This window comes from Strigops habroptila, chromosome 1 (genome assembly GCF_004027225.2).
Source record: "Strigops habroptila isolate Jane chromosome 1, bStrHab1.2.pri, whole genome shotgun sequence".
NCBI lineage: Eukaryota > Metazoa > Chordata > Aves > Psittaciformes > Psittacidae > Strigops > Strigops habroptila.
In genome coordinates, this window is record NC_044277.2 from 124,134,661 (window position 1) to 124,161,901 (window position 27,241).

Sequence of the window (27,241 nt, forward strand, 5' to 3'; positions counted from 1 at the left end):
AACAACTGGTTATAAGAAAGATATAATTTCTCTTAGTTTAGCCTAAAATGCTCTATATCAGGACACAATCATTCCTTCTGTGACTCTTCCACTGACTCCCACTGAAGATTTGTGCATGTTCAAACCTCAATGCTTCCTTTCACAACCAGCAGAGAAGCAAATAGCAATCTTTTCCTCTTCCCTCATTCCAATGATCATTTTCCTGACGTTTAATAAGAAAATTAACTGAGCCAGCAATAGACTGTTCTTCACAGAACCGAGACAGAAAACATACTACTTTGAGGTATCCCTCAAGATATACTGGCAGTCTGTACTGTAGATGTTCACATGACAGCACCAGAAATCCTTATTGATACTTGTAGGTCACACATCCACCCCACTCCTAAGCATGGTATGTATATGGCCATACAGGAAGTGTACACCCTTCACTCAGTCCCACAGAACCAAGAAATGTAATTGGCCTGAGTTGGTGGGCCAAGAGTGTCGGTGGGTCAGTTGTTAATATACATACAGTTAACATATCCTGAAGAATAATTACATACAAATAGTGAATATTTCTCTGACTACTCTGGTAAAAATAAATAGCTAGAAAAAAGAAACTACAAATGACTGAAATCTGCTGTTTCATCTGTGCATTGTGCCTGGAAATTTCTGCAATAACATAATGCTTCAAGGAACCATGGATGGAGTCCTGGTAGCAGCTCAGATCTCAGTGGCTGGTCTGTCTGAATACAGTGTTCATGACCAGAGAACAAGCCAACTCATATTCTAGTTAGATATTCAACAAAACCAGAGGTTGGGTTCAAATTTGCTGTCCCATGAACATCTCCACCATAGACACAAGTAATCAGATCTTCTTAACCAATTTAGCCCTGCCAAGTTAAAATGAGAGAGCTGCTTTGGCTCTCCTAAAGATACCCATCACAGGTTTAGGTTAGGAAGCATGTGAATGAAGAAAGACAAGGTAGACTCAATGTTCTGGTTAAGATGAAACCCTGAAACTACTTTAAGATGCAATTTGGGATAGGGATACAAGCATGCCTTATGCTTAAAGAAAATTGTACATGGTAGGTCACTCCTGTATGAATTTCTCCTATTCTCCTGTCCAAAGGGATAGTTTCTCTGGAAGACTTTAAACACAACCTGACTACCAGATTCAAACTGTATTAGCTGAGGAATATGTTTCTTCATGTTCCCTAATTTTCAAATGATGCAATTCTGATCCAGTTCTGTGAAAATTTAACCACTGAGTGTGCTTCTAGTTCATAAATAGCTTTATAATGGAAAGTCATTTTTACCTCTTCCTCATCCTTAATATCCATAGTTCTTAAACTGTGGATAAAATAACAAAGATTTTAGAAATGTTTAATAACATTGTTTTTGTAAACACGAAAGGAAACCACAGATCATGAGTTCATCTCTATTTTTACTTCTAATTCCACTACAGTAAAAAACAGCCAAACAGATGTTTTAATTTAATCCTAGCAGACCGTCGTAAATACCCAATACATGTTAACACATTCTCTTCTGTAAGAATTGGAATTTTTTGAAGAGGCTGGTTTTCCCATTAGTAACACATCTATAAATCTACTTAAGTCAAATCTATGGCCAAATCTACTGTAAGAAACAGTTCTCTAAGTCATAGAATCATAGAATGGCTTGGGTTGGAAGCGACTTGAAAGCTCATCTAGCTGCAATCTCCCTGCCATGAGCAGGGACACTTCACACCAGACCAGGTTCCTCAAAGCCTCATCCAACTTGGACTAATTGTTTAGTTTTAGTGCATGTGATTTAGATTTAATTTTTTAATAGCTGCATGAAAAATACACAATGTATGTCCCAGGTGCAGTTCTGTGACTGCTGTTTCCCAGAGTTTCGTGGGGTCTGGAAAAGGCAATCACTGTGACTCACTCTAAGGCAGCTTGCTGGCAACAAGGCAACTGCCATTAACGTCACAGATGGCATGCTGAATTAATTAATCTACTTGGGCAACCTTTCCAGGACAGGTTTTAAAGTAATTTTCTGAAAGCAATAATATAGAGATAGTTGCTTCTACACTCTTTCAAAGAAGAAAGAAAGAAAGAAAAAAGATAAATAGAATATAAATATAAATCTCTCCATGGTCATTGTTATGAAAAAATAACTGACATAATCAAAACCTAAATGATTAGGTATGACTGGACAAATAAGTCATGTTCATCACTTCTTTTTATAAGAAAAAAGCATGAAGTAGCATTCTAGATTATAGACAAAGTAAATTAATTTAGAGTTTCTGAAAATTCGAAAAGACAAGCTACTGAATGCACATGGATCAATGTGCTATCCAGCATCCTCTGGTAGGAGTAAAGCATTATTGGTATTCCTAAGATGTTATCACACAGAAGTTACTGCACTAAGTTGTTTTACTTTGAACTACATTGTGTTAGGTACACATAAACTAATTGGTCTCTGAATTTGAGTCTATCAATCAACTATATTCCCAAAAAGTGAAACAGTGGAATTTAGTGGAACATTTTATGTACAGACATGGTAAATGTTAAAAAAAACCCCAAAGTTTTACTAAGAAGGTTCCTGATTTCAGTCTGGAAAGAAGATCACAAGAATGGCAGAATGGCATCTTTCCCAAACACTGAAGGAAGTCTTCCTGAACTATTCCCTTATCAAAGTGGCAAAAGGCTTAAGGAAGTTTCAGCCCAGACTATGACTGATAGAAGTACAATATGATATCATAAAATGTATTAAAGGTGAAGCAGAGAAAGCTGCAAAGTAAAAGGATATATACCCAGTTTTTGCACTAGAGGACACGGGATCTATTCTAGGGACTGTGTTTTTCAGTTCTTAAATAGTGTAGAAAGGTGTGTAGCGCTGTTTTCTAATGACACCATATTATTCTGATTAGTTACATGAAAGGCAATTTCAAGGAGTTGAGGAAAGACCCTACTTAAGGTTTTGAGTAATTTGGTGACAAAATATCAGACAAAATTCCATGCTGATAACTGTAATGCATTATGCAAGGAGAAATAGCAGTCATAACTCTATGTACCTAACAGTAATCCTGAACTAGTATTACCACTTAAGAAACAGAGGAGACAGAACAATTCGTTGAAAAGGTCGCTTCACTGTTCAACAATGATAAAACCCCATACATTTCATCCTTTGCAAATTAATCTATATCCTTTTCCTCTAACTTATTTCCCACTGGCAAGAGGATGGTCCTTGGTTTCACCTTATTCTTCAAGAAGCTTTATGTCAATTCATGCATACTACAGAAAATTTTTCAGTCTCTCTCTTTTCCAAAGACTGCAATCTTTGCGTACCAGTGAATCCTCAGTTTTATCTTGTCTTTCACTTTAGTTAACCACTAAAGGCTCAAAAACAGTGAGCACAGCAATCCTGCCACAGACTACTGTACTCCATTCTTGGTGTGGAAGTTAAAAATGTAAATTATATAACCAAGTAAATCCTATTCTGTAACTTATATGCAAATAAATACTTCAAAAAAAAAAACTTTTAAAATTCTTCATTTTGGGTCTTACTTATGTTTTTGAATGTGCAAGATTGGTAATACTGAAATGCCACTATTAAAATAACTAATACCTCTCTTTTTATACTTACTAAAGAGCATATTGCCCATAGAGAGGTATAAAACACCTGTCGTGGTTTGAGCCCAGCCGGTAACTCAGAACCACACAGCCGCTCGCTCACTCCCCCCCCCACTTCTTCCTCCCCCCGCTCCCGGAGGGATGGGGAGGAGAATGGGAAGAATGCAACTCCCACGGGTTGAGATAAGAGCAGTCCCGCAACTAAGGTATAACACAAAACCACTACTGCTACCACCAATGATAATAACGATTAGTGAAATAACAAGGGGAGAGGATACAATTGCTCACCACCCGCCGACCGATACCCAGCCCGACCCGAGCAGTGATCTGGGCCTTCCGGGTAACTCCCCCCGGTTTATATACTGGGCATGACGTGCTGTGGTATGGAATACCCCTTTGGCTAGTTTGGGTCAGGTGTCCTGTCTCTGCTTCCTCCCGGCTTCCCCTCCTCCCTGGCAAAGCATGAGACTGAGAAAGTCCTTGGTTGGAATAAACATTACTTAGCAACAACTAAAAACATCGGTGTTATCAGCGTTGTTCCCAGGCTGAAAGTTAAAAAACACAGCACTGCACCAGCTACTAAGCAGGAGAAAAATGACTGCTATAGCTGAACCCAGGACACACCACATGAGATAATGAAAGGCGGAGCTAAATTTGAAGAGCTACCTTCCTAATGAAGACTTCCTGAGGGAAATTTGCAGGGTGAGGTACACTGGACTAACTATTTAATCTTTTTTGTGTTTCTTCTTTGAAAAGATATCAAGCTTATATTTAAAAGTAGACTTAAACTGGAATGATGTAAAAGTTGAAGAACTGGTCAGTTATTTTCCCAAAAATGTTGCTTAAATGGTTTCTGCATATTTGCAAGAGTTTTTCATATCTCATGTTTCTTTATTTTTCATATTTTGTCTAGAACTCCTACCGTTGGTCCCATTATTGAATTTCCAGGAAGTCCATCATCTCCCGGTGGCCCCTTGGGACCCGGATCCCCCTATCAAAAAGAAACAAAAGCAAACCCATATTCATTATTTTCAGTTTTACTTTACAAAGTTTTACAGAAAAGAACAAGTATTCAACTCTTTGTGACAGTGACAATTATTGAGCTAGGTAATATGAAATCAGTTTTTCTAGAGGAAGCTTTTACTACCTTGATTCTGACCTCACTTATACTTTTGCTTCTCCACAACTGTGTCAAAGAGCGTGTTCTGTTTTGATGAATAACTTGACAGCTTCAGTTTTCAACTGAAGGTTGAGTAGCATAATTCAGTCTCCATGGCCAGACTCACTTGTGGTTTCTGCCTGCTTTTGCCCACACAAGCAAGGATACATAACCTTGTTTCTGTCAGAGCACAAAGAGAATAACAAAGAAATTTAAAGACAAGTGCTGACACAGAGTATGTTCAGAAAGATGCAAGTGTGCAGCACTTCAAAATTGTGAGCTCCACAGGCTGAAGGCTCAGGAAGAAACTTCTTTTCTTCCCTCAAATACTACCTAGTACAACTGTTTGGTAATCTTAGCTCTATCGGTGGCTTTTCTGGAAAGCAATCAGACTTCAAATTCAAGTTCCTCATATTATCCCCCCATAGAGAAAAATCTGTCTTTAATCTGTGTTTAATCTATTGGCAATAAATGTCTCACTTTATATTAAGGGTCTTAAATAGAAAATTTTGATTTTCAATGAAACTTGCAATTTTTAACAGTAGTGAGAAGGACAGGCAGTATTTCAAGAATCATTCACTAGGGAATGCAGATGAAATGTTCTATCAAAACCACTGAGCAGCTGTAACCATGAGAAAGGAATATGAAAAAAACCAGCTATCAAATGTTACTGTCTCCACATTAGTAATAATGGTTGTCAAGGGAAATAAAACTCTAGTCCCCAAACATGGGTGTTGCTTAAAATAAATAAATTTCCAGTGAACACAACCATGCCTGTTCAGAAGTTGTCTAGCAATCCTCCACTGCTACATCAAATGCTCAAGAGATGTAACAAAAAGACCTCAGACCCTGATAACTCCCAGCTTTGAAAAGCACGTGAATTCCCTGCATTAGAAATTTATAATGTCTGGCTTCACTAGTGCAGATACCAGGATTTTCCAAGAACACAATTACTAGTAATCATCGTACTTTCCACAGTGGAGAGAGAAAACAGACCTCTGCAGCCTGTTACATTATTGAGCAATTGTCAGAAACACAGCAGATATGTCTTTAAACAAAGAAATTATTATGGAGCTAAAGAGATAAATTTTTGCATATTTTCTAAAAATCAACTTGCATTTTGTAATTACCCGAAATACTTGCTTTCTTGCATCAGCCACTGCACATAAAACTCCTCATCTAAAATTCAGTAGAGTGTGGAAAAACTCCTACAGACCCCAGTTAATTCTGGATCCTGGCCAGTCTGCTATGAAAGTGATATGAAGTATATTGAACAGAATAAAATCAGAGTGAAAAAGGCAGTAAAGTCAACAACGTTCTTTTTTTTTAGCATGAGTTTTATCAATAAACCATCTTGACTCCCTTAATGGTCTATTCAAAAAATGCCACAGCAACCATAAAAATGTGAAGACGGCAGACTGGTGTAGTGAAACCTGTCTTTATACAAGTTGTGCATTATAGCATGCCACTTATACTTTCCTGAGATAAAGTTTGGTTGCATTTTTACTCCAGGTGTACCTTGAGCTTCTTGCATTCCCTTCTTTCTCCCTCCTCCACACACAAGCATGTCCAAACCACATCCCAGCCCTCTGTGATGCCCTGTTGCCAGGCTCATGAGTACATTGTATGTACAATACCTATATCTGCTTGAGGGGGGTTGGGGAGGGGGCATATATATTTTTAAGGAAGAATAAAAATGGGGATGAAATGTCTTCAGAGTGATAGGATGCACATTAGTGATTTCTCTATCCTAAAAACTATCTATCACCAAAGCTGAAAAGCAGCAATTGAAGTAAACTGATTTATTTACACAAACTGCAACTCTTTTATTCTTAAAATAAAAATGTGGTGGTAGTGAATTTTCAAATGTTTTTGAAACCTTCAGAGTTATATTTACTGTTGCTGAATCTGCGTATTTTACTTAGCAGGACAATTCCCACTCATTTCAAATACATTTTCCCCATACAGAAAATGAGATGGATGTAGGTCTAGCTACCTCATATATGACATTTCATTTCATTTAAAGTAGTATCTACAGGCCAGCTGTTCACTTGGAAGTGACATACAAACATTCACCTCCAAAAAATTATCTAGTTCAGCATATCTAGAACTATACATAGACACATTCCTGTAGGGATTTACTGCCACATTCAGGTCTAAGAAACAAAATACATAGTAAATTCAAAACAAAACAAAACAAAAAAACCACAGAAAAAAAACTTCAAAGACACAACAGAAATGTTATAAGGATTTTTTTTTTTTTTTTAACAAATGGATTCAGGAGGCAATAGCACGTATTAAGTTCAGCGTCCTGTTAAAGGGCTCACAAACATGCATTGTTAATTTTTAGTACCTTTCAGTCCTTATTCCTAAAATTCAGTCATCTTTGTTACTACAACAAGGAATTTTAACATCTTTAACTTATATTCTTTTGACAGAAATGCGCACCAGAAATTTTCCAGTCTCTGGTCTCCAGCAAACAATCACATAATCAATCACCTTTGGTCCAGCAGGTCCCCGAATAGATGATCCAGCAACACCAGGTGGTCCATTCTCTCCCCGTTCACCCTGTTACAAAATTGCATCATCTAGATTAAAACAATTTCATTTTCTGTACAAGTAACAAAAAGGTTTTTTAACACTTCATATTATAAAAGTATCTACAATATAGATCTATCTACAATATAGGCAATATTGGGAAAAAACCGTAAATCAAGTTTCTGTTCTTGTGAAAGCCTGTCCATGCTTCATGTTTTAAGTAACTATTGGTTGAACTGTGTATTTGATTTTTTAACTTTAATTAATGTTTTGTGCCTGGCTTACAAAGCCAATGCAACCAGAACGGTTGCATTATTTTGATTTCCTTACCATTCAGAATGCCACTTACAAAATATTATAACAAATTATTGTTTCAAAGTAAAAATTTGCTAAATGCTCATAGTTAGGATCATTTGGACAACTTTAATTTAGCTTCTCAGTCCTCATGCATAACTACAAGATCTGTGATTCTATGTTTACCTATTCTTTTTCTCCTTGGGACTTTTGTGTCATTCAGGACAGCAGAAGAAAATATTTCTGCTTTTCCTTTTTTCCTGTTAAGTCTCCAAGCATCAGATGCTTAAGAAATCTGTACATTACAAAAACTCCATAGATTCTTTTACAAAATACAAAAACTCCATACATCCTTTTACAAAGTAATAGGGGAAGAACAAGCTTACTTTTGGTCCAGCTGGGCCTTGTACTCCTTTAGAACCAGTCAGTCCTTGGGATCCTTTTTCTCCGGGGTCACCCTGAGGAAAAACAAACCATTTTATCAACCACAGCCAAGATTCATTCCTAACTGGGAGATACATAAATAACCATAATTATATTTTATATATATATATAATTATCATAATGATGCCCATAACTAGAAAGGTATTTATATGCTAAAGTCAAACTGAAATCCCACTCAGTTTTAGAATCTGCTCCAAATGTCCTAAACTTAACTAGGTGGGAGATAAAAGCTGTCTGTGTACTAATAAATACATCTTTCCAGGATTTAATTTCATATTTAGATATCTAACTAGCCACATAATTTCTCTTGTCTCTCCCTATCAGCATACTGAGATAATTTGCCTCTTGTAACTTTAATGCAACCTCTTTATTAAGATTTTAGGAAATCTCTACAGCTCAATTAATTTAGGGTCTATGTTTATAGTCCAATTTTGCTGCACTTGATCATGCCAAGGAACGCATCGCTCTCAAAATCTTTTAAATCATCAGTTAAACTATAGTTGCTACTTTAAGACATAATGAATGAAAAAATGGGCTATAATCTGAACTCTTATAAAAAAGGTCCTTCTAAAGTTGTAGTATTTCTCCAGTGTGCATGTCAAGCCATACCTTTTGGCCTACATCTCCTTTGCCGGGGGGTCCTTCTGGGCCTCTTGGACCTTGATCTCCCTTTTCTCCCTAACAGAGATTAGATGGTTAACCAATTCTCATGTAGCTAATTTTATTGAATCAATAGACTTATGAGAAACAATGCATAACACTTTACCCAGAAATGTCAGTAAATATCTGATTAACTTTTTTCCTACAAAAAATAATGTATTCTGTCTTCTTAAACCCCTTCCACCCTGCTGCATATATATTCCTCATTTTCCAACTCATTACAATTCATTACTCAACTGTAATAGTGCCATCTGCAATTGCATCAATCTTTGTGGGAGGAATTGCATGCATATACTCATATGAAGAAGAGAAATGCTTGCAGTTATCAGAAAAGGTCTTGGTTGACCAATTTTAAGACAAACAACTTTTAAGAAGCAGTAATTTTAAGCAACTCTGTAGCCAAAGACCAATCCAGGCAGCAAACATTAGCCAGAAACATCACTTCAAATAATTAGCAAATAATCCACATAAAATGTTCTATTAAGGAACGTTATTATTTATGCATAATATAAGTCAGATTAGCATATCTGAATGCTTGTAGGCAATTCAGAAAGTGAAAAGGAGGTTAAAATAAAGTTTAAAAATCCATTTCTGATTTGAGCTGTTGATGGTAGTGGCATTACAGAGCCTGCTGTTGATAGGCATACCCCACTACTGTGACACCGCTTCACACATGCAAATAACTGCCTTAACATCACCATGCTACCCACTGCAAGCATCAAGCTGTTCTCTGCGCTGTCGCAAACACCCAAGGTAGCTGCTCAGTACTAATATTTTCACCTATAATGAATTACAACAGTGAAGGTGACAGCACTAAGTTGATCATCAGAATAAAGGCAACATGCAAGTGAAAAATACCCCAGCATTCCAAAATACAAAAGCCATCTGTAACTTTAACCCTATATTTATTGTAACTGATGTTTGACTTCAGATACACTGGGGTCTCCTTGAGCACTTACATAGTGGGCGATTTCAAATATTATGAAGATTTATATTAATTTATATTAATTAAGCAGCAACAGAAATGCTACATATTTTTCCACAGCGGAAGACTTACTGACTCAGGTGTAGCTTGTCAAACTGGTATTTGCACTGCCCTTGTAGATGAAAAAAATGCAAAGCTGCATTCTTAATAGATGTTTATTACAGCTATTCAGATATCTTCTGATTAAAGACTTGCAGTCAAAAAGTGCTGATTTGCTTACTCTGAATCACGTTCAGTTCATCAATTCTACACATTGGCCAGCTGCTACCCTCATTTAAGAGCTGCACAGTAGCAGAGCGTGGAGGCACCTGGATTCTCAGCAGCAATTCAAGAATCAGCCAAAGAATTGAGTTTTGCCCACTCAGCAGCTCATTCTATTTGGAAAGAGTAAAATTAAAACCCTCTATTTAACTTACTCTAAATTGACTATTTTGGGCACTCAGCTTTGCACTCCTCTAAATTCCTTTCCACCATTTTGAATTTATGCTTCTTTTTCCCAATGTGGCAGAGTGTCTCCTAAAATCTCAGAATTTCCCTTGGAAACAAGCAGCCCTGGTTTCAGCTGTTTGTGATGGTGTCTGTACCAGGCTGACAGGTTTCAGTCAGAGTTCGCCACCCTGCCAGATGTTCTAAGTCACATCACTGTGAGCATGACTTCTTGGTGTCAGGAAATATCTGAATAGGCTGTGAGGAACAGGGTAAAGGTACAACCTATCTGTTCTCCAAGAAGACTGTGAAGTTTAACAGTAGTCAACAGCCCACAGAACGCAGCGCAGCTAAATCAGTTGAAGATTCAGATGGTTTATTGGAAACATCTCAACTAGCCCAGTCCCTTTTCCCTGGCAGAAGTACTGGCACATGCCCTCCTACACGATGAACTCCTTGACATTGCATACCTGCAAATAATAATTTGTTCTTCTTTTCTCTACACCTTTTACATGTGGTAAAATATATTTCCTTACCTTTTTCCCTGATTTTCCAGGATCTCCCTGCACCCCTCTCTCTCCTGGAAGTCCTGTTAGACCTATATCTCCCTTCAAGAAGAATAAATAATTATATCTGCATACTTCAAGTAAGTCTTCCTTCTGTAAAATAGACCTAACAGTGTGTTAAAATATAATTAGTTATATATAATATTTTTGCTCAAATAAAGGCTGTTATCCCCAGTAAGTTAAATACTCTGTAAAGTCAGTAATTTTTTCTATCCATATAATCTAAAATAAGTATTTTAAATTTCTTTCCAAGCTCCTCACCTACTTCTTAAATCTTGGGTTTGTATTAAATAGATTTACATTTATTCAGTGAGTAAAAACATGATTGAATGCTGTTTGTTATTCTGAAAGATGATTGAATGCTGTTTGTTATTCTGTGCACAAGAACAATATGATACAAATGTGATTTACTTGCAAATTCAAACATCTGGGACTTAAGGAATGGTCAGCCAAAAATGCCTAAATGGAGTTGTTGACTGGAGACTTAACACTTCGCTGGTTGTATAAATGTGTCTAGGCATTACTTTTAAGACTTGCCACAAAAAGTTGAAACTATCCATAAGAACTAGTCCTGCCAAGTACTTCTTCAACGATCCTGGGAAAAATCACCACCAACAAGATGTTTATGTCATCTTACCCAAGATTTTGGAAGCCCTACTTAAATCATTAAGGACAGGTCTGCAGTCTTCAAAATGGCAGCTGAAGTGTTTCTTCACTGCTGCCATTGAGTGAAATTCAAAGCTGCAAGTGTTTCGTGGCTCTTCTAACATGTAGGCAGTATGACCACCACTGTATCACAGATTGGGCTTTTTTTTTCCCAAATCACTGCAGGGGAACAGAGGTAGTAACATTTCTAACAGGCTTTAGAAATACCTCACAAGCTTAGAAAAGATGGGGAAAGCTCCATTCTAGTTATGGCTGCAGTAATAATTTTAGGAGAGAGGGTGGGAGCTCTAGCACAGCATTTTGCATTTAAAAGCTAAAGCTGTGAAGTTAAGTGAATATCTGTCACTGAAATTCCTTCTTATTTTGATCATAGTCAATTTATATCAAAAATCTTTTACTTAGTTTATCAGCAACTAGTGAAAGAATTAGAAGACCCTGTAAGGAGCAGTGACAAACAAAAATAGGCTCACTTTAAGTCCTCGTACACCAGTTCCTGGATGCCCTGGTTCTCCTTTTTGTCCGGGTTCACCTGGTTGACCCTAGTAACAAAAGTCTTTTGTTTAACAAAGAGACACAATCTAGCTTTATTAATTTCTTGCACTATTTCACTAACTGGTTTACACACAGAATTGAACTTGAGGATCCTTAGGGGTCCCTTCCAACTTGAGATACTCTATGATTCTGTGATTCCATAGTGCTAAGCAGTCAAGTTTTCAACCAAGAAGTTTTAACCGGAAAATTCTGTTCTTTAAAAAGCTCAGTAACTTGTAGGATGCATCTATTTTATTTAACCTTGCAGTGGGCAAAAAGTCTAAAAGTGAATCATTCCAACTTTCTCCTTTTTGTTTTAAAACATTTTCTTTTTAGACTTTATAACATTAAATCAAAATTTCTTTGGTCACTGAATGAAAAGTGAGCCCAAATAAATACCAGAACTTCTGCTTAAGAGAAAGTTTTACCCTCATGATTCTTCCTTCCAGTTGTTCTGAAACAGTTAAAGAAATAGGAATTCCACTTTCCAATTTTGATTTTAAAAATACTTTTCACATTAGGAAAATTGTCCTCATACATAACATGTTTCACAGCTACCTATTTTTCCCTACGTTAATATTAAATGTTGCTGCTGTAACTGCTACTTACATGCCAAAGAAAATTATTGTATTTCTCCCTGCTTTTGCTACAGCGACTAATGTCTTCCTTTTGTACATCAAGGTGATTACAAAGCACACTTCTGCTTTACAGTTCATCAGTTTATTCTGCTTGCTCTCCTTAGTATTTCAGCAATTCCCCTTTCCTCTTCTGACAGTGTTCACCTGACACTGCATTGCTAGAGGTCTGGGCTTGGACAGCTGTAATTGTTTACTCCACTTTCCTGTTCTCTGCCTACTTTCCCTCCTTCTGTGGTGCAGTGTCAGCTACTAAGTGCATTTAAGCAATTTTTTCTCTTCTAGTGTTTCTATCTTTGGTTTTGGTTCTTATGACGACCACAGAAGGCTGAAGGACAGGCGGAAGGCATGGTGGGACTAGCCTTAAGTCTCAAAACCATCACTGTTTTACAGCTGTTTGGTAAAATGCTTTACTTGAACACAATGTGTATATGGCACCAAATTAAACTGATATAAACATGTCTGAAAGATGCTTCATTTATAAATTTGCCTTCATTTAGAACCTAAAATCCCCATTCACAAAGGTTAAGGGCTGATGCTAAGCAGAAGTCATAGGCTCCACCTGGGGAACACCTTGATAACATGGGTGGTTTCCCCTCAAAGATTCAAAAGTGAATTGTTATCTCCAACAAAGAGTTACATTTTCATCTCATCAAAGAGACTCTTGAAAAACCTGGCAAAGATATATTGCTTGTTGTTTCTTGCTGGCACTATTTTTAAAAAATAGTATGTGAATCTTTACCTTTGGACCTGGCAGACCAAAACCTTTAGATCCTTTTGCCCCAGGGTTTCCTTGTGGACCCTGTATACCCTACAAGGTAAAATAAATGAGTTAGTCCATTACACTCTTCCACATCTGAAATTCATCACATTTCCATCTTTCAGTTAATCACGATTTTATCTTATCTTCAAAAGAAAACAATTTCTATGCCTGTGCTCAGGCTTAGTTCGGAGATCTTGGTTTTATTTTTCCTTTGTCACTATCCTCTGGATTTCACTGATGTATTCAAGTGTAATGACAACTACTATTTAGTGAAGCGCCTCAGTATCTGCATTTAAGCCCTGATCCATAGCATTGTGGAAGCACGAACACTTATCTTCTTTCCAAAAAAACAAAACTCAAAAAATCTTTTGGGATGTTTCAGTTTTCTCTATCCAACTATTAAAGGCTGTTCAAGCTTCAAAGGGCTTGAAATTCAGAAGTGATAGATTCTTACCTTGTGGAACTGTTATCTATAATATGTCATCATCCAAGCAATGCACCTGATTTATCTCCCGTGCAAATTATTATGCAGATTAGGTCAAATTTCTGTTGGTTGATTCTAAGACCATTCAGATCAGTTGGAATCACTTGCAATTACAAGCTTTGCCTAAAGACTGGTTTGATACTTTTTAAAATTAAAAATCACTATGAGATTTTTAATGTCTTCACATCAAAATCTGCTAAAGTATAAAATGTAAACTATGTGCAAATGCTCATTATACGTCCAAAATATAAACTTACCTGGCTTCCAGGATTGCCTATTCCTGGTGGTCCTGCTGGGCCCTGTGGTCCTACTTGGCCTTGTTCACCCTATAAAAAGAATTTCATCAAGCAAAGGGAATTAAAATTGTTCTGGGTCCCTCTTTGGGGGACTGGGCATCAAAAAGCTAACAAATTTTAAAAGTCAGAGTGCTCCTTTGCCTATTCCATGTCCATTGGATTAGATGACTCAAAGGGTTTTTCACAGTTTACAAATATTTAAATAAAATTTAAAATATTTTAACTACAGTATTTCTGAAATAAATTTAGGAGGAAAAAGTCAATTCCTTTCCTCATACTCCCAGATGCATAGAATACAGTCCTTAGTCTGTCCCCCTGCCATTTAACATCAAAAGGCTCAGCTCCTTGATAAGCAGATGCAGCCTATGGAGCTGCATGGAACAGAGGATCATTGTTCCTTAGATTCCAGGTAAAACATACCTTTGTATTGTTGTGATGTGTGAATAATTCATCATTAATTTAACTATAAATATAGTTAGCTATGGATATGATTAGAAAAATACTCTGTGCCTCACCTTGTCTCCTTTGATTTGTTGACCTGGCGGTCCAGGAGGACCAGCTACACCTTCAGAGCCTTTTTCACCCTAGAAATACGTGACAGTTTTGTAACTGTATTTGAGAATTTATGAAGAACACCATCTTAGACAAACTGGTCATCACAATGTGGTTAATGAGGAAAACAGTATTCCTTCACAAACAAACAAGAAAAATAGTCAATGTAATTGGCAGTACTAGAGAAAAGTGATTCAGTTACAATTCATTAAATGCTTCATCTGCATTCACTGTATTGTTGAACACAGGACTTCAGAAGGAGAAAACGAAATACTAGGAAGAAGGAAGCTACATTTTGTAAATGTGATGATATGTTCATTAGTCAGAGAGAGCAGTTTGGAACGTGGTGCAAGGACATGACTCACATCTTTCCCATAAAAGGAAGAAAAGCCTTCTTTGCTTAATAGTTCAAGGCTCTAGAGAATCTTGAAGCCACTAAAAAAGAGGGATGCATTTTGATGGGAAGCCCAGTTGTGAATGAATCATAAATCTTTGTTTGTTTGTACTTATTTTTAAAAAAGGGAATGTTCACATGTATTAAGCCAGCAAGTGCCCTTAATGAGGTAACTGTCCATAGGGACTCATACAACCCATCTTTCAGTTTCCCAAAATGGTAAGGCAGAATGAAAACAGTTCCTGAATGTTTTCTTCCAATACAGAACCCAAATAGCTAAGTAGTTTTTCAGATTATTTCTCTTATTAATGCTACCAAAATAAGGTATTTTATTAACACATAAATAGGAGAATCATTAATTTACTACTGATAGAGGGACTGTACAACTTTTTTGTAGTCATCTTGATAGAGTTTCTGAACACAGAGAGATATTCAGAAGACCAAGATCCATCAGCTGTTATTTTATACCGGTGGAATGACCAATGATCTTAAGCAACTTAGACACCACTGCAAATGTGACCCACAATGTTAAAAAAAGTAATTTCCATAAAACTACCTTTTGGCCTTGAATGCCCTCTCCTGGGAGACCTTTCTCACCTGGCAAACCATCAGGGCCACGTGGTCCCTGTAAGAAAAGAGACACATATTCAGACTATACCAGCAATTCCATTTTTATTGACATTTTGTCTAACTTAAAAGTCTTCTGACACTGGTAAACTAAAATGCTCAGCTGGCTGAGCCCAGGCAATTAAAATGAAGTGTAACAACACTTACTTGGAGGATTTATATTAGAAAAAGCTAATGCTGAAATGGTGTGAATTACATAAGTAATGTCTAAAGATTGTACCCTTAAAACTTACATGAACCTGTAGATTAATTTAGAATATATTTACCACTGTGAAATTTATTCCCTGTAATTTCATATAAATTTATTATTTCATAATGAAAATTCTTAATTTGAACATAGTTTTTTCATGCAAATAGCAGGTTAAACATACAAAATTAGAGAATGCTAATTTTGCTTTAAATAGGTACAGAAATAATTATTCTTGTAATGCTTTCTGTTCTTCCACGAAATTCTGCTTTCATTATTTAAAGCTAGTAAAGAGTTTTTAAAGATTATTTTGATTAAGCAAAAAGTTTCCACATTTTTTTTGGTGAGAAAAAGTCTTTTACAACTACAAAGTGACTTTCAAAAATACTATTAGAATGAATCTAACATCCACTCACATTCCTGTCTTCTTTCAAAATCTCTGAGATTTTTAATGAAATACACAAGAAAACCATACATTTCATAGATTTCAGGAAGAAAAAGCAACCAATGAGCACTAACTCAAGATTACAAAAACCTTGCTAAATATCTGTAATTCAGAAGATAAAGATACAATTCAAAGCATATAATTTGGGTCTTTGTTTTTGATAGAATCTAAATTACACACAGAAGTTGAGGCATGTCTCAACTCTTGGATTTTTATCTTCCTGAAATTTGATTTTAGACAATTTTTAAAGATTATCCTCAACTTTAACAAGTAGGTGTCCAGCTATTTATATATAACTCCAAGTCTTTCTGAAAACTGGATACCGTAATCCTGCTCACATGGACCAAGCAATTTTTATTTCCCCAGAACTTGTTTGGACATGGTTTTATTCTCCTGCTTGGGCAATCCACATGCAAATACTGCTGCAATGTTGGAGTGGCATAGCCAAACACACTTCTGCTGCTCCAGACTAAGTACAAGGTGGTTTATGGAATCAGTAGCCATCATAGCTGTAACCAATCAGTTACACTTACTAAGACATATTTTATTACCTTTCTATTTCCAATGCATATATCACTGACTTACAGGTAATCCTGGCTCACCAATTCCAGGGGGTCCTGGGAATCCAATTTTACCTTCTCGACCTTGAGCACCCTTGTGAAAAAAAATAACATAAAAAATTACAAAGTTCAGTCCTAATTCAACTCAATGCTTTTGAAAAACGTAACATTCACATACGGATGACTTAATGATGTCACCAGAAATGTCTGAAATCCATTGTATAACATCTCCTGATGGGAAAAAAAAAAGCATAAATAACAATTTAGAAACATTTGAAAGTACCAATTTCAAATCTTGGAGCACTAGATTGCATTCCATCCCCCATGCCAACAGCAAAGGTGTATCATCACTTTGCATAGGGGTAACTGCTGAAAAATGCAGGACTTGAGAGATGACAAGGATGAGGGAGTGAAGTCAGGCTAAATTTTGAAGCAGGAATGCTCATGTGTGAGGAATCCTCACTGTAATCTCTATCTAGACACTCAAATTGCAGCCTCCTTCAGTGGAATATGGGATTGCATGGGAACTCCAGCAACTGCATAGTGTCTATATCTTCTGTTTATAAGGTGCCATAATCTTCACAATAATTCCTTCAGTTTACTAAAGACTGTGCTTCAAGGATAAGAGTACAGAGGATTTTTACATCCTACAGATGTACAGGGCACTACATAGACCAGGAGTAACACTCCTTCTCCATAAGCCATTTTCCATTCTAGAATGACCCAGTGTTTTGCCTTTTACATGGCAAATTACTACTAGGTTCTGAGCTGTAACCTCTATATTCTGAGGTCTGCCCCACTGCACGGAAAATATGTGAGAGTTCAATGAATGCACAAATTAGAGCAGTAAAAGCCAAAAAGTGCAGCTATTTTAGACACTAGCACTTGGCTCCAAAAAATAGGGGAAAAAAAGGCATAAAGCAACACCAAAGACTTCACAGCCAGAATAACTAGGGTGAGACCTAGTTCTGTCCAATTTAGATATCTTTTTGAGTCTCAGCTGTAGGTCTCTGACAAAACTCTCATGAACTCAGTAGTCATGTTTCCTATGTAGATGCTTTTCCAGTTCTCCAGAAGATTTAGTTGGCCAGCATTAGCAGACATGACTTTTCCAAATTAGCAAGTGTGGATTCCATCTTGTGTTCATTTGCAATAAAATAAAATGGAAGAATTAAATGCGTCATGAGACAGAGAATTTTATAACCTGCAAGAATATCTGTTCCCCAGTGAAGAATAACAAGGCAAATCCATAACTTTACTGTGTATCACAGTGACTGAGATGTATTTCTGTGCCTTGAATTATGGTTTACCCATTAGTGCAAGCATTCGCTAGTGCTTGAAAATGACCTCACGTATTTAACCCCCATTTAAATTGCATTATTTCTGACTTCTGTTATATCAATGGGACCACAATCAAAACTTAAAGAGCTGCTGGAAAGGCAGGTCTGTTATCTCCATCCTATGCAAATATGAAAACCTATCAATATTGTATCTATATTTTTAATCAACAGTTTTAATTTAGATGTTAAGAGCTTCACTTTGATAAAACAGCAGGTGAGAACTTGCATCCAAAAAACGACTGCCAACAGTTGGCACTGTAACAGGCAATACTACTGAGAGTTACCTTGGGTCCTAGCTGTCCAACACCAGGTTGCCCTGGAAGACCATAGGGACCTAAAGGGCCTCGCTCTCCCTAAAGAGGTAAAAAAAAAAAAAAAAAAGTGAAGAAATTATTAATGCAAATTGAACTTTCACCAAATTCTGCCAGAGTGCCTCCCTACAGTTTCATTTAGGGCAATAGAAATACGGTTTTCAAGCAAAAACCCCACAACCAACCACCAACAACTCCCCCAAAAGTCCCCCAAACCTGTTTAGATTAGGAGCAGGGTCAATATCCTGGCCACACAAGTTACCAGTATATGTTATGTAATATATAGATAATAATGTTCTAAAGCATTCCTTCATATGCATCAAGATAGATACAAAATATATTTATTCTTTGTCATATCTTTGGTCCTGACTATATCCAACAGTTTGGTGCTTCCTCAGCTTTTTTCTTGCTAGAAAGAGGGCAATTTAGAAATTAAACAGGGTTTATGCTTTAAACATTGCACTCATGGTTCTTCCCATAGCAACACCTGCATATCATGACTGTTGTTCCTACTTCTACCTTTGACTGCAGCTCCTAATTCTCTTGTTTGTTTACTATGTTCCTAAGAAAGCCAACATAGCCACATGACTGTTAAAAAGGCTTCTTACCAAATTGTGTTTATTTTCTGGGGAGGTACTCATATTTTGGGGCTTGAAATTTTGTATATACCAAGAAATTTTATATGCTGAGTTGTGAAACTTTTTAATGAGATTTTTGCACTTGAAGAGGAAAATGGAAGTATCAAAAATTACTTCAAAGCCAGATATTTCTCCAGAAATCTATCAGTTTGTAATCTGCCAAAGAATGAAGCTAAAATGAAGGAATAGGAACACATAGTGAAAGTAAATAAATAGATTATCCTTGAAGCTTAATTGCCGATAACTATACACTTGGAGAGCTACTACTGCAGCTTTAAACCTAGAATAAAGTGGAACTTAATGCCCAGTCTTAAATTCATTCCATTACAGGACAATATGATATTTTGAAGAACAGCTATGAAATTTAATGTTTATTCAAAATACAAGATTTTATAGCACACCTTCATAATCTAATAAATTAATTCACCATCACTAGGAGATAAGCCTTAAAAGGCAGAAAAATATCAAAAGAAAGCTGGTATCACTCAGCAAAACAGCACCTATATCTCCACATAGCACACTGATATGGTATTAGCAACATTGACATTGCTTTAATGTGGATTCTCTGCATGTACCTGTTGCCAAAATACAAAACAAAGAAGTTTACTGTATACCTAGGTAGTCCTTATTTTTGAGGTTTCTTAATTATATTTTAATGACCAGAGTCACAACTCAGTTGATGTGTATCCAGATTATCATAAAGGATGCAATCTTTTCCTGATACGAAGCTAATTAGAAACTGACCCATTTTGTTCATAGCTGGTTCTTTTTCCTCCTGTGTTTGTTTTGAAACTGATCAAACTACAAAACCAACAAAAATTCCTCAAACATCCATCTTCTAGACTTCCAGTTCCTCCATGGGATTAATTTGGCATTGAACAAACTGTCCTTTTAAAATCAGCTGATCAAAACTCATTTTTATTAAATGTTTCCCATCAGCAGGAAATTTCGGGAAGGCCAAGAATAATACAACCAAAGTTCGTACTTGTCTCCTCTTTAATTCTCTTTACAAACTCTCTGTTTCAAGTACTGTTGTCCTTTAAGCCAACAGTTAGTTGGATTTCAGGTCTTTTGGGGCTGATTCTGTTTAGACAAGAAGTAGGGGAAATATGTAAAGAAATGTTTTATACTATTTCTTTAGAAAATAACATATGCTAAAACAGACATTTTCAGAAGGGATTTAGTGACTTAGTAGCCTCCATTTCATTTCCAATGGTAGTACTTTAGGCTACTGAATTTCATTCATGCCAACAAGTCACAAGCATCTAAGCATCAGTGGAAGTACAGCTGTTGACTGTGCATCAGTACGAAAAAGTGCACTGGCAGAATGGTATCAGCAAAGCCGCAGTGCTGTAGCTACACTCACCCAGCCCCATGGTGTTCTCTGCTTCCAGAGCAAAATCATCCCCAAAGCAGCTATACAAGTAAAACTGTCGTATTTAGGTTTCAGTAGAAACTTTTGCAAGCAAATTTCTACACACAGACACACCCCCAAGAACAGAGATACTCCTGCCACTTTCACCCACAGCTGTGCTTCTTGCAAAGCTGGTCAACAGGCACAAAGCATGGGTTTTGGAAGAACATTAAGCCAAGCACACCAGCCTGGTGTCCAAGAAGCTTTGCCTTTCAGCCTATAGGTGCCCTTACCTAACCACCAACTCTTACTTCAATAGCTCTTCACTTGACGAGCAACATTAACAGGTACAGCTCCATGTACCTTTAGGGCCTGGAGATGGTCTAGTTAAGGATGGAGTTCCCCACTTCAAGGAAGAGGTGCCTCAGTGAGAAAGAAATAGGCACAGGCTGCTGCAAGGCCAGGCAATATACCAAATTCTAGCTTTTCTTCACAGTCCTCATTTCTTTCATGAAGAAGGCAGCGTGAGATCTCTGTTGTGCCATCATGTATCAGCACACCCCACAGAATGGATGCAAAAGATATGCCAAGTTGAAAATATATTAAAAAAAATCTATAAGATTAAAAAAAATAATAATTCAGCAGCATGCAGCACCACTATTGTAAGTAGCACTCTGAAACAGCAAATGCCACTAAGCACGCTGGCTCCACTTGTCAAAACTAAGCCTCTGAAATGGTGTTGGAACTTGTTCAATTCTAAAAAATAACATTTGATAAATACAGGCTCATCTCTCAGCTGAAACAATAAACCAAATCCCTTTGTTGTGTTTGGAAAGTGTTTTCCAATTTTTGCCCTGTTGTCCAAGTGGACACTGTGTTTTGTATCTATTTCTGACAGCCACTGACAGAATTCCCAGGGCAGTAACTCTCAAGTATGCTTCCTATCGCAAATCATTCGCTCCTTTGCGAGTTCACCCATGTGATAGATGTAGGCTAATATATGCATTGCCTTGAATGCAGATGGGAGTCCTACTGAAGTTAATGTTTTTCTAAAATCTCTTTTTCAAACCATGATAGAAACATTACAAAGTTTTATTTCCAGTGACTGGTGTCATGTAGTCTGCCTTGCAGCAGCTGTACTAGTAGGTGCTGGTGTAGGCAGCATAAACAGCCCTTAGGATAAAAAGCATGTAGGGTAGTTGAATGCTTTCTCGCTGATAGCAGAGGATGCCTGAGCATTAATGGAGAAAGAAACCCCACCTTCTGCTAGACAACATAAACAACTTGGAAACTTAAACTTTTAAAAACTGCATATTTCAAACTTCATGTGGCTATTAGTAAGCCTGGCTTTTATCTTCTATGGTTTTGGTGCTACAGGTAACGTGGAATTTGCTAAAACCATAAAGTGCTGGCAATAATATTGTCTCTACATGTAGAAGGAAAAGTCTGCTTTTCAAAGTACATCTTTGTTATTATTTTCTTTATCTAGCACTCTGCTCAAAATCTTTTTTTCTCTCCCTGTTAGGTTTTCCTTTCAGGTGGCATCTAATATCAGCTACATCAATGGCAAGGAAAATTTACACTTGATTTGAGATTAGTATTTTTACATATTAAAACACTTTAAGTTGGGAACATGCTTAACAGTCTACTCCCCACTTCAAAAAGAAAAAAAAAGTTTCTTATATTATGATGAGTACCAGTTATTGCCAATATAAAGAATTTCTTCACTTTTCAGAAAGTAAATACATACTGTAAGGAACACAAAGACTCTATATTTCGGTCTATAAATCAATAAAGGTTAAGCTATAGTAAAAAATAGTATTTCAAATATAATGATCATATCTTTAAAGTAAACATTGGCAGCAACAATGTAAGTAGATACAGATATTTTAACAGCTATTGTTGGTATTTTGTATTTCTAGTCTAGTTGAAGTACCTCAGAACTATATTTTGCAGGGAAATTGGATTTTTCAGTCTACTGGGAAAGACCTAACTTGCCACATAAGTAAGGAAAGAATTTATAAGTCATCACAAAAGAAGCAGCATCCCTTAGCAGTTCAGTCTTGGGCATATTTTCAGGGAAATATGCAATGATGCATTTTTCACTTAACCATCCAAAGGTGTTTTAATGGGAATAACTCTTGGAATACCCACATTCAAACTTAACTGTTTCCTTAAAAGTTTGAATACATGTCTGTTCATGCAACTTTAGACACTAATTCAGAACCTTACTATGCACATGAAATTTTTCAAAAGAGACTTTTATTATAGCAGTGGCTTTTAAGAATGTGTTGTTCTCAGTCTTCGTTTCTAGAAATGTGTACTTTATTTCTAGTATCTGGTCTAAGAGTTTAAACAAACACACCCAATGTCACTTCTGACATGACAGCCATAAGTACTCCCTGTTCATCACTTCTTTATGGGTGGAACACAAGGCATGCCCACTTCCTAATTTTATGCCCAATTTTATAATCTGTAACCATATCATTCTGTTTGTAAACTGTCCACTGAAATTCATGAATAGTCACTATTATTCCCTTCACTAACAAGAAAGTTTTCAAAACCACCTTGAATATAAACACTCTTATGGAACCTTATTGGTGCTATTGTATTGAAAATGTTGTTGATTTTTTAAAAAGTAAATAATAGTTAAGCATTTTTTTTTTTAATGAAAACAAAATAATTCCTACTATTTTGAATAAATTAATAGATGTATGCATGTTGAAAATATAAAGCACAGCTGTGAATGTTATTTTTTCCTGGTATTTCAAGTTTCTGAGCGAAAAAAATAATATAGAATTTAGCTTTAACAATATATTTTTTTCTTTTGTAAATTTAACATCTTTCTATTGAAACATTGCCAGTAGGCAGTAGAAAGTCAGTAAAACAGAAAACAGTCAGTGTAATCCTGGTCCTTTGCTCATGACATGCACAGGGAACAGGACCAAGATGACTGATTCAGCAGACAGAAGACACACAGTGAAAACAGCCAGCTCCCAACTCCTGGCTATGATTGAGTGAAATGTCCTGTTACATTCTAGTGTTTTTCTCTTAAAGTTACTATGTTTTATACTGTCTTGTAGGCGTACTGTGAATGTGGAAGTTAAATGGAAATATATTTAGTCAGGTAAGCTAATAATATGAGTCAACATTAACATGTATTTTTATTTTTATAGAAGTGGAGTTCAAATTTTCATTTTAAATGCCTCAACCTCTTTATGGAGAAGATTTGTTTATGTGGCAATAAAACTATTTAGATGGTTTTGAGATGTTATAACTTTGCAGAAATGCAAATAGAGAAAACTTTATTTAAGTCTGCTTAATAGCAAAAACTGGGTGTATTTAATGCTATGCTGAGCTGCATTCTCTGCCGGATATAGGCTGTACAACATACTCATATATGACTTGAAAAGGGTGAAAGTAAAGTGGTGAAGTTCGCTTGTATATTAAAGAGGTTATTAAACATAAGGACTGATTGTGAAGTGCATCAGAAAGACTTTAAGAAGTTAAGGATGTGTTTCAGCTCTGTGTGATCACACCTAAACTTAGGCGTCTACGTGGCTGAGTTCCTACTGTAGTCAGTGGAAAGCTGGTCAATGCAGGCAGTGGGACTTTGAAAGAGATTCAGTTCATTAATGGCAATATGATAAGGCAATACCATGAAAAGGGATAGAAATTAGGGTGTTGTGCAGCCATAAGACTTCACAAAGGGTAGATTAGCAAGCAGCTTAAGAGGGAATGAGAAAATGCACATGAATGACAGAAGTAAGGTATGAAAAGTTCTTACTCTATGCTACCTTGCTTCAGACAAGTCAAATTAAATTAGTTGAAGTTGCAATGCTGCTGGTGGCTGCCAGAGCCACCAGCATCCAGACAGCACAGAGATGACACTGTCCCCAGCTGCGTCTGCTGCCTGTCACTGTAAAGTGCGAGAACGGGTATGGCATTGCCTTACAGAGGTGTAGGAAGGGCTGAGCTGGCCAGATGTATGAGGGAACTGTATACTTCACAAATGAGACCCAAAACATCTGCAGGCTGAGCTTGATCCAGAGTCTATATTTCGAGGAACTGAATCTCCTCTTTCAAACCTCAACATGGCCCACTAACAATGAATAAAAATGTTCAGTGGTGGTGTTCTGCATTATGTCACATTGATACTAACGGTATGCAACTGCCTTTACCCTTGCTAAACCAGGGCAAAGTCACTAGTTCAGCTCAAAAAGCGGGAAGTATTAGCATGGAAAGGCCACGGGTATAAGGAACTGCACTAAGAATAGACTTACTTTTTTTTATCCAAAGCAGTTATAAATAACTGCCACTTTTCCGATATATTGCATTATGTGTCACGAAAACTAATTTTAAAAGAGTAATTGAATAATCCTTCTGTAAGGACAAAAGATACTGGAAAGACTGCTATGTGTCTGAACCAAAAAAGGCCTTGACCTTTACCAGTTGAATGGGTGTTTATTAAGCTGTAAACAACCACTGATTATCTGTATTGATGATTAAAAAATTTTTCACTCATCTCAAATAAGCTCCAAAATGCCAAAGGTTAGCTTTGGCACTAAGTATGGACAAGACATAGCCTCCAAACGTACATATGTTTTGACTGGAGTCAAAGCGTAACAATTACCTAAGCACACTAATCAAACTTGTCTTGCAATATATGTATTATGATAGATGTCTGAGCTGGAAAATCCTTAACTATAGACTTTAAATAGCAGGTTGCAGAGTTGGAAGCTGAAAAAAGAGGGAACTCTGATTCATGCTGAAAATGTGCAGCTAAAGTGTAACAAGAGACCATAAATACTATGTCCAGGTAGATGAATCCTAGAGAGAGCTGCATGTACTTTGCAGACATGAAAGTGTGTGAAAAGACTGACAGGAGGACAAACAACATCCAACAAATATGGTTCAGTGTATAATAAAAGAATGTGGTAGTACTATCTTGGACTCATCAGCGTGGAAAAACAGATTAAAAAATTACTGTCATTTGCTGTAGTGCAGTCAGAGAGGCATGACTTTTCTCCCACATGTATGAATAGCTTCATTCAGACCCATCATCCTCTTTCTTTCCCTACTTCTGAAATATTCTGTAGCAGCTTTCCTAGTCAAGCATTTTGTTGAGAAGATGAAGAATTAAGAAATATGAAAAAGCATTTGTCAGGAATAGGAAAATCATGATGGATGCCAGTATTCCAAAATTTTTACAATAAACATTTCACATATCTAAATTTATTTCTGCTAATCTTTGACTGAAATTGTTGCCTAAGAAACAAAGCCTGAGTGCCTAAATATTACATCTTTGACAAATTACTTTGTGTGAATTTAGTTGCCTTGTGTAACTTATGTATGGCATTGCATAAACAGGCTACCAATAATCCTGTGGTAGAAAGCCTTTGTCATCAGACCCTACATTTTCAAATGGATACACGAAACATCTTTCTGTATCAAATAGTGATGTTAATAGCTATCCCATGAACTATTATCCGTATTCACATATCGCAATTTCCCAAAGGTTTGCAAACCAGAAGACTGTCTAAATTAATCACTTTATCCAACTGATTTTGCTTGACAAGCTGTAGTCATTAACTTCAAATGATCTGTTTGAAATAGGATTAAAGCGTTAATCATCACTAAATCTTACACCTCTACCAATGTCAAAGTTGTCTTGCGTTTTTACACAATTAAAATTACTTTAAATACTCAATCCAAAGATTTTAACCACCATCTGGAATTACTTAAAATCTCTAAACACAAGGCATTTTAGTAAAAAAATATTCTAGAAAAAACTTCCCAAGTGATGGCTGAAGCCAAGACACATATTCGGGTGATTTAAATTTCAACCCAAGTGCTGTGGCTCTAGGCAGGTCCTTGGTAGCACCCTGTTGTGGCCCTATAAAATGCCCTTGAAGACCCAGATGGAAAATTGCCTGTATGTGCTAACAATACCAAGCCTTCATAACACGATGGCACCTTAGTTTACCAAGCAGGTGGTGTACACTAGTGCTGTGCAAAGGACTCCACTAACAAAAAACTACCAAGGAAAAAAGATAGTAAAGTATAAAGATTCTACACAGAGTTTCTGCATCTCCTCTCCCTGTATAAATAACATCTACACATACAAATGCATCTTACCTTGCTTCCTTGAATGCCTTTTGGGCCTGGCTCACCTGGAGGTCCCCTGATACCCTATTCAAAAGTCAAAATACAGAATGAGTTGCCTTTGAAGATGCATGTAAAGGTGGGGGATTTTTGCACTTGGCCTGAACAACTGCAGTAGAACATACCACAGTGCTAAGCTCTAAAGGGCAAGAGTTTTCTGTGTCATACCCTGGGAAGTGCCCAACGCATTGAATATTGTTAATATTCAATAACCAGTGCTGGCAGAAAGGATCTTCAACTATTCCATGTGAATTGCATCTGTTCTATCCGAAGCTTTCTCTTCCTTTCTCTTCCTGCTCCCGACTTTGCCATGTTTTCATATTCTCTCTTCTGCCCAAGTAAATAAACTAAGCTACCACACCCTATTTAGCTCTGTTGTTTGTAAGAAATCACTTCCCTGCATCTATCTGTGATGATAAGATGGGATTAATCTTAATTCCCAGACATTATTACAACCATTGTGTCCCTTTACAGAAGGAAATAATTAATGACTTTTTGGAAGAGACAGAGCAGGTGAGGTACTAAATATGGATGCTGCCATATAATATAAGAGGAATTTAGCAAGTAGGAGTATACAGGGCATGATTATGCTCTACAGGTAAGAGGAGAGCTCTGCAGT

General features: G+C 36.7%; 1 protein-coding gene across 1 annotated transcript in view; it reads right to left on the reverse strand.

Moving 5' to 3' along the window:
• Positions 1-27,241, reverse strand: part of COL28A1 (collagen type XXVIII alpha 1 chain) — a 60,250-nt gene that overhangs the window by 24,008 nt on the left and 9,001 nt on the right. The window contains exons 11-23 of the mRNA XM_030511838.1: positions 26,596-26,649; positions 18,439-18,507; positions 16,840-16,908; positions 15,552-15,620; positions 14,565-14,633; positions 14,011-14,079; positions 13,249-13,317; positions 11,811-11,879; positions 10,645-10,716; positions 8,647-8,715; positions 7,980-8,051; positions 7,261-7,329; positions 4,525-4,593 (exon numbers count right to left, since the gene is read on the reverse strand). Coding sequence (XP_030367698.1) covers positions 4,525-4,593; positions 7,261-7,329; positions 7,980-8,051; positions 8,647-8,715; positions 10,645-10,716; positions 11,811-11,879; positions 13,249-13,317; positions 14,011-14,079; positions 14,565-14,633; positions 15,552-15,620; positions 16,840-16,908; positions 18,439-18,507; positions 26,596-26,649 — 888 coding nt within the window. The remainder of the gene's footprint in view (positions 1-4,524; positions 4,594-7,260; positions 7,330-7,979; positions 8,052-8,646; positions 8,716-10,644; positions 10,717-11,810; positions 11,880-13,248; positions 13,318-14,010; positions 14,080-14,564; positions 14,634-15,551; positions 15,621-16,839; positions 16,909-18,438; positions 18,508-26,595; positions 26,650-27,241) is intronic.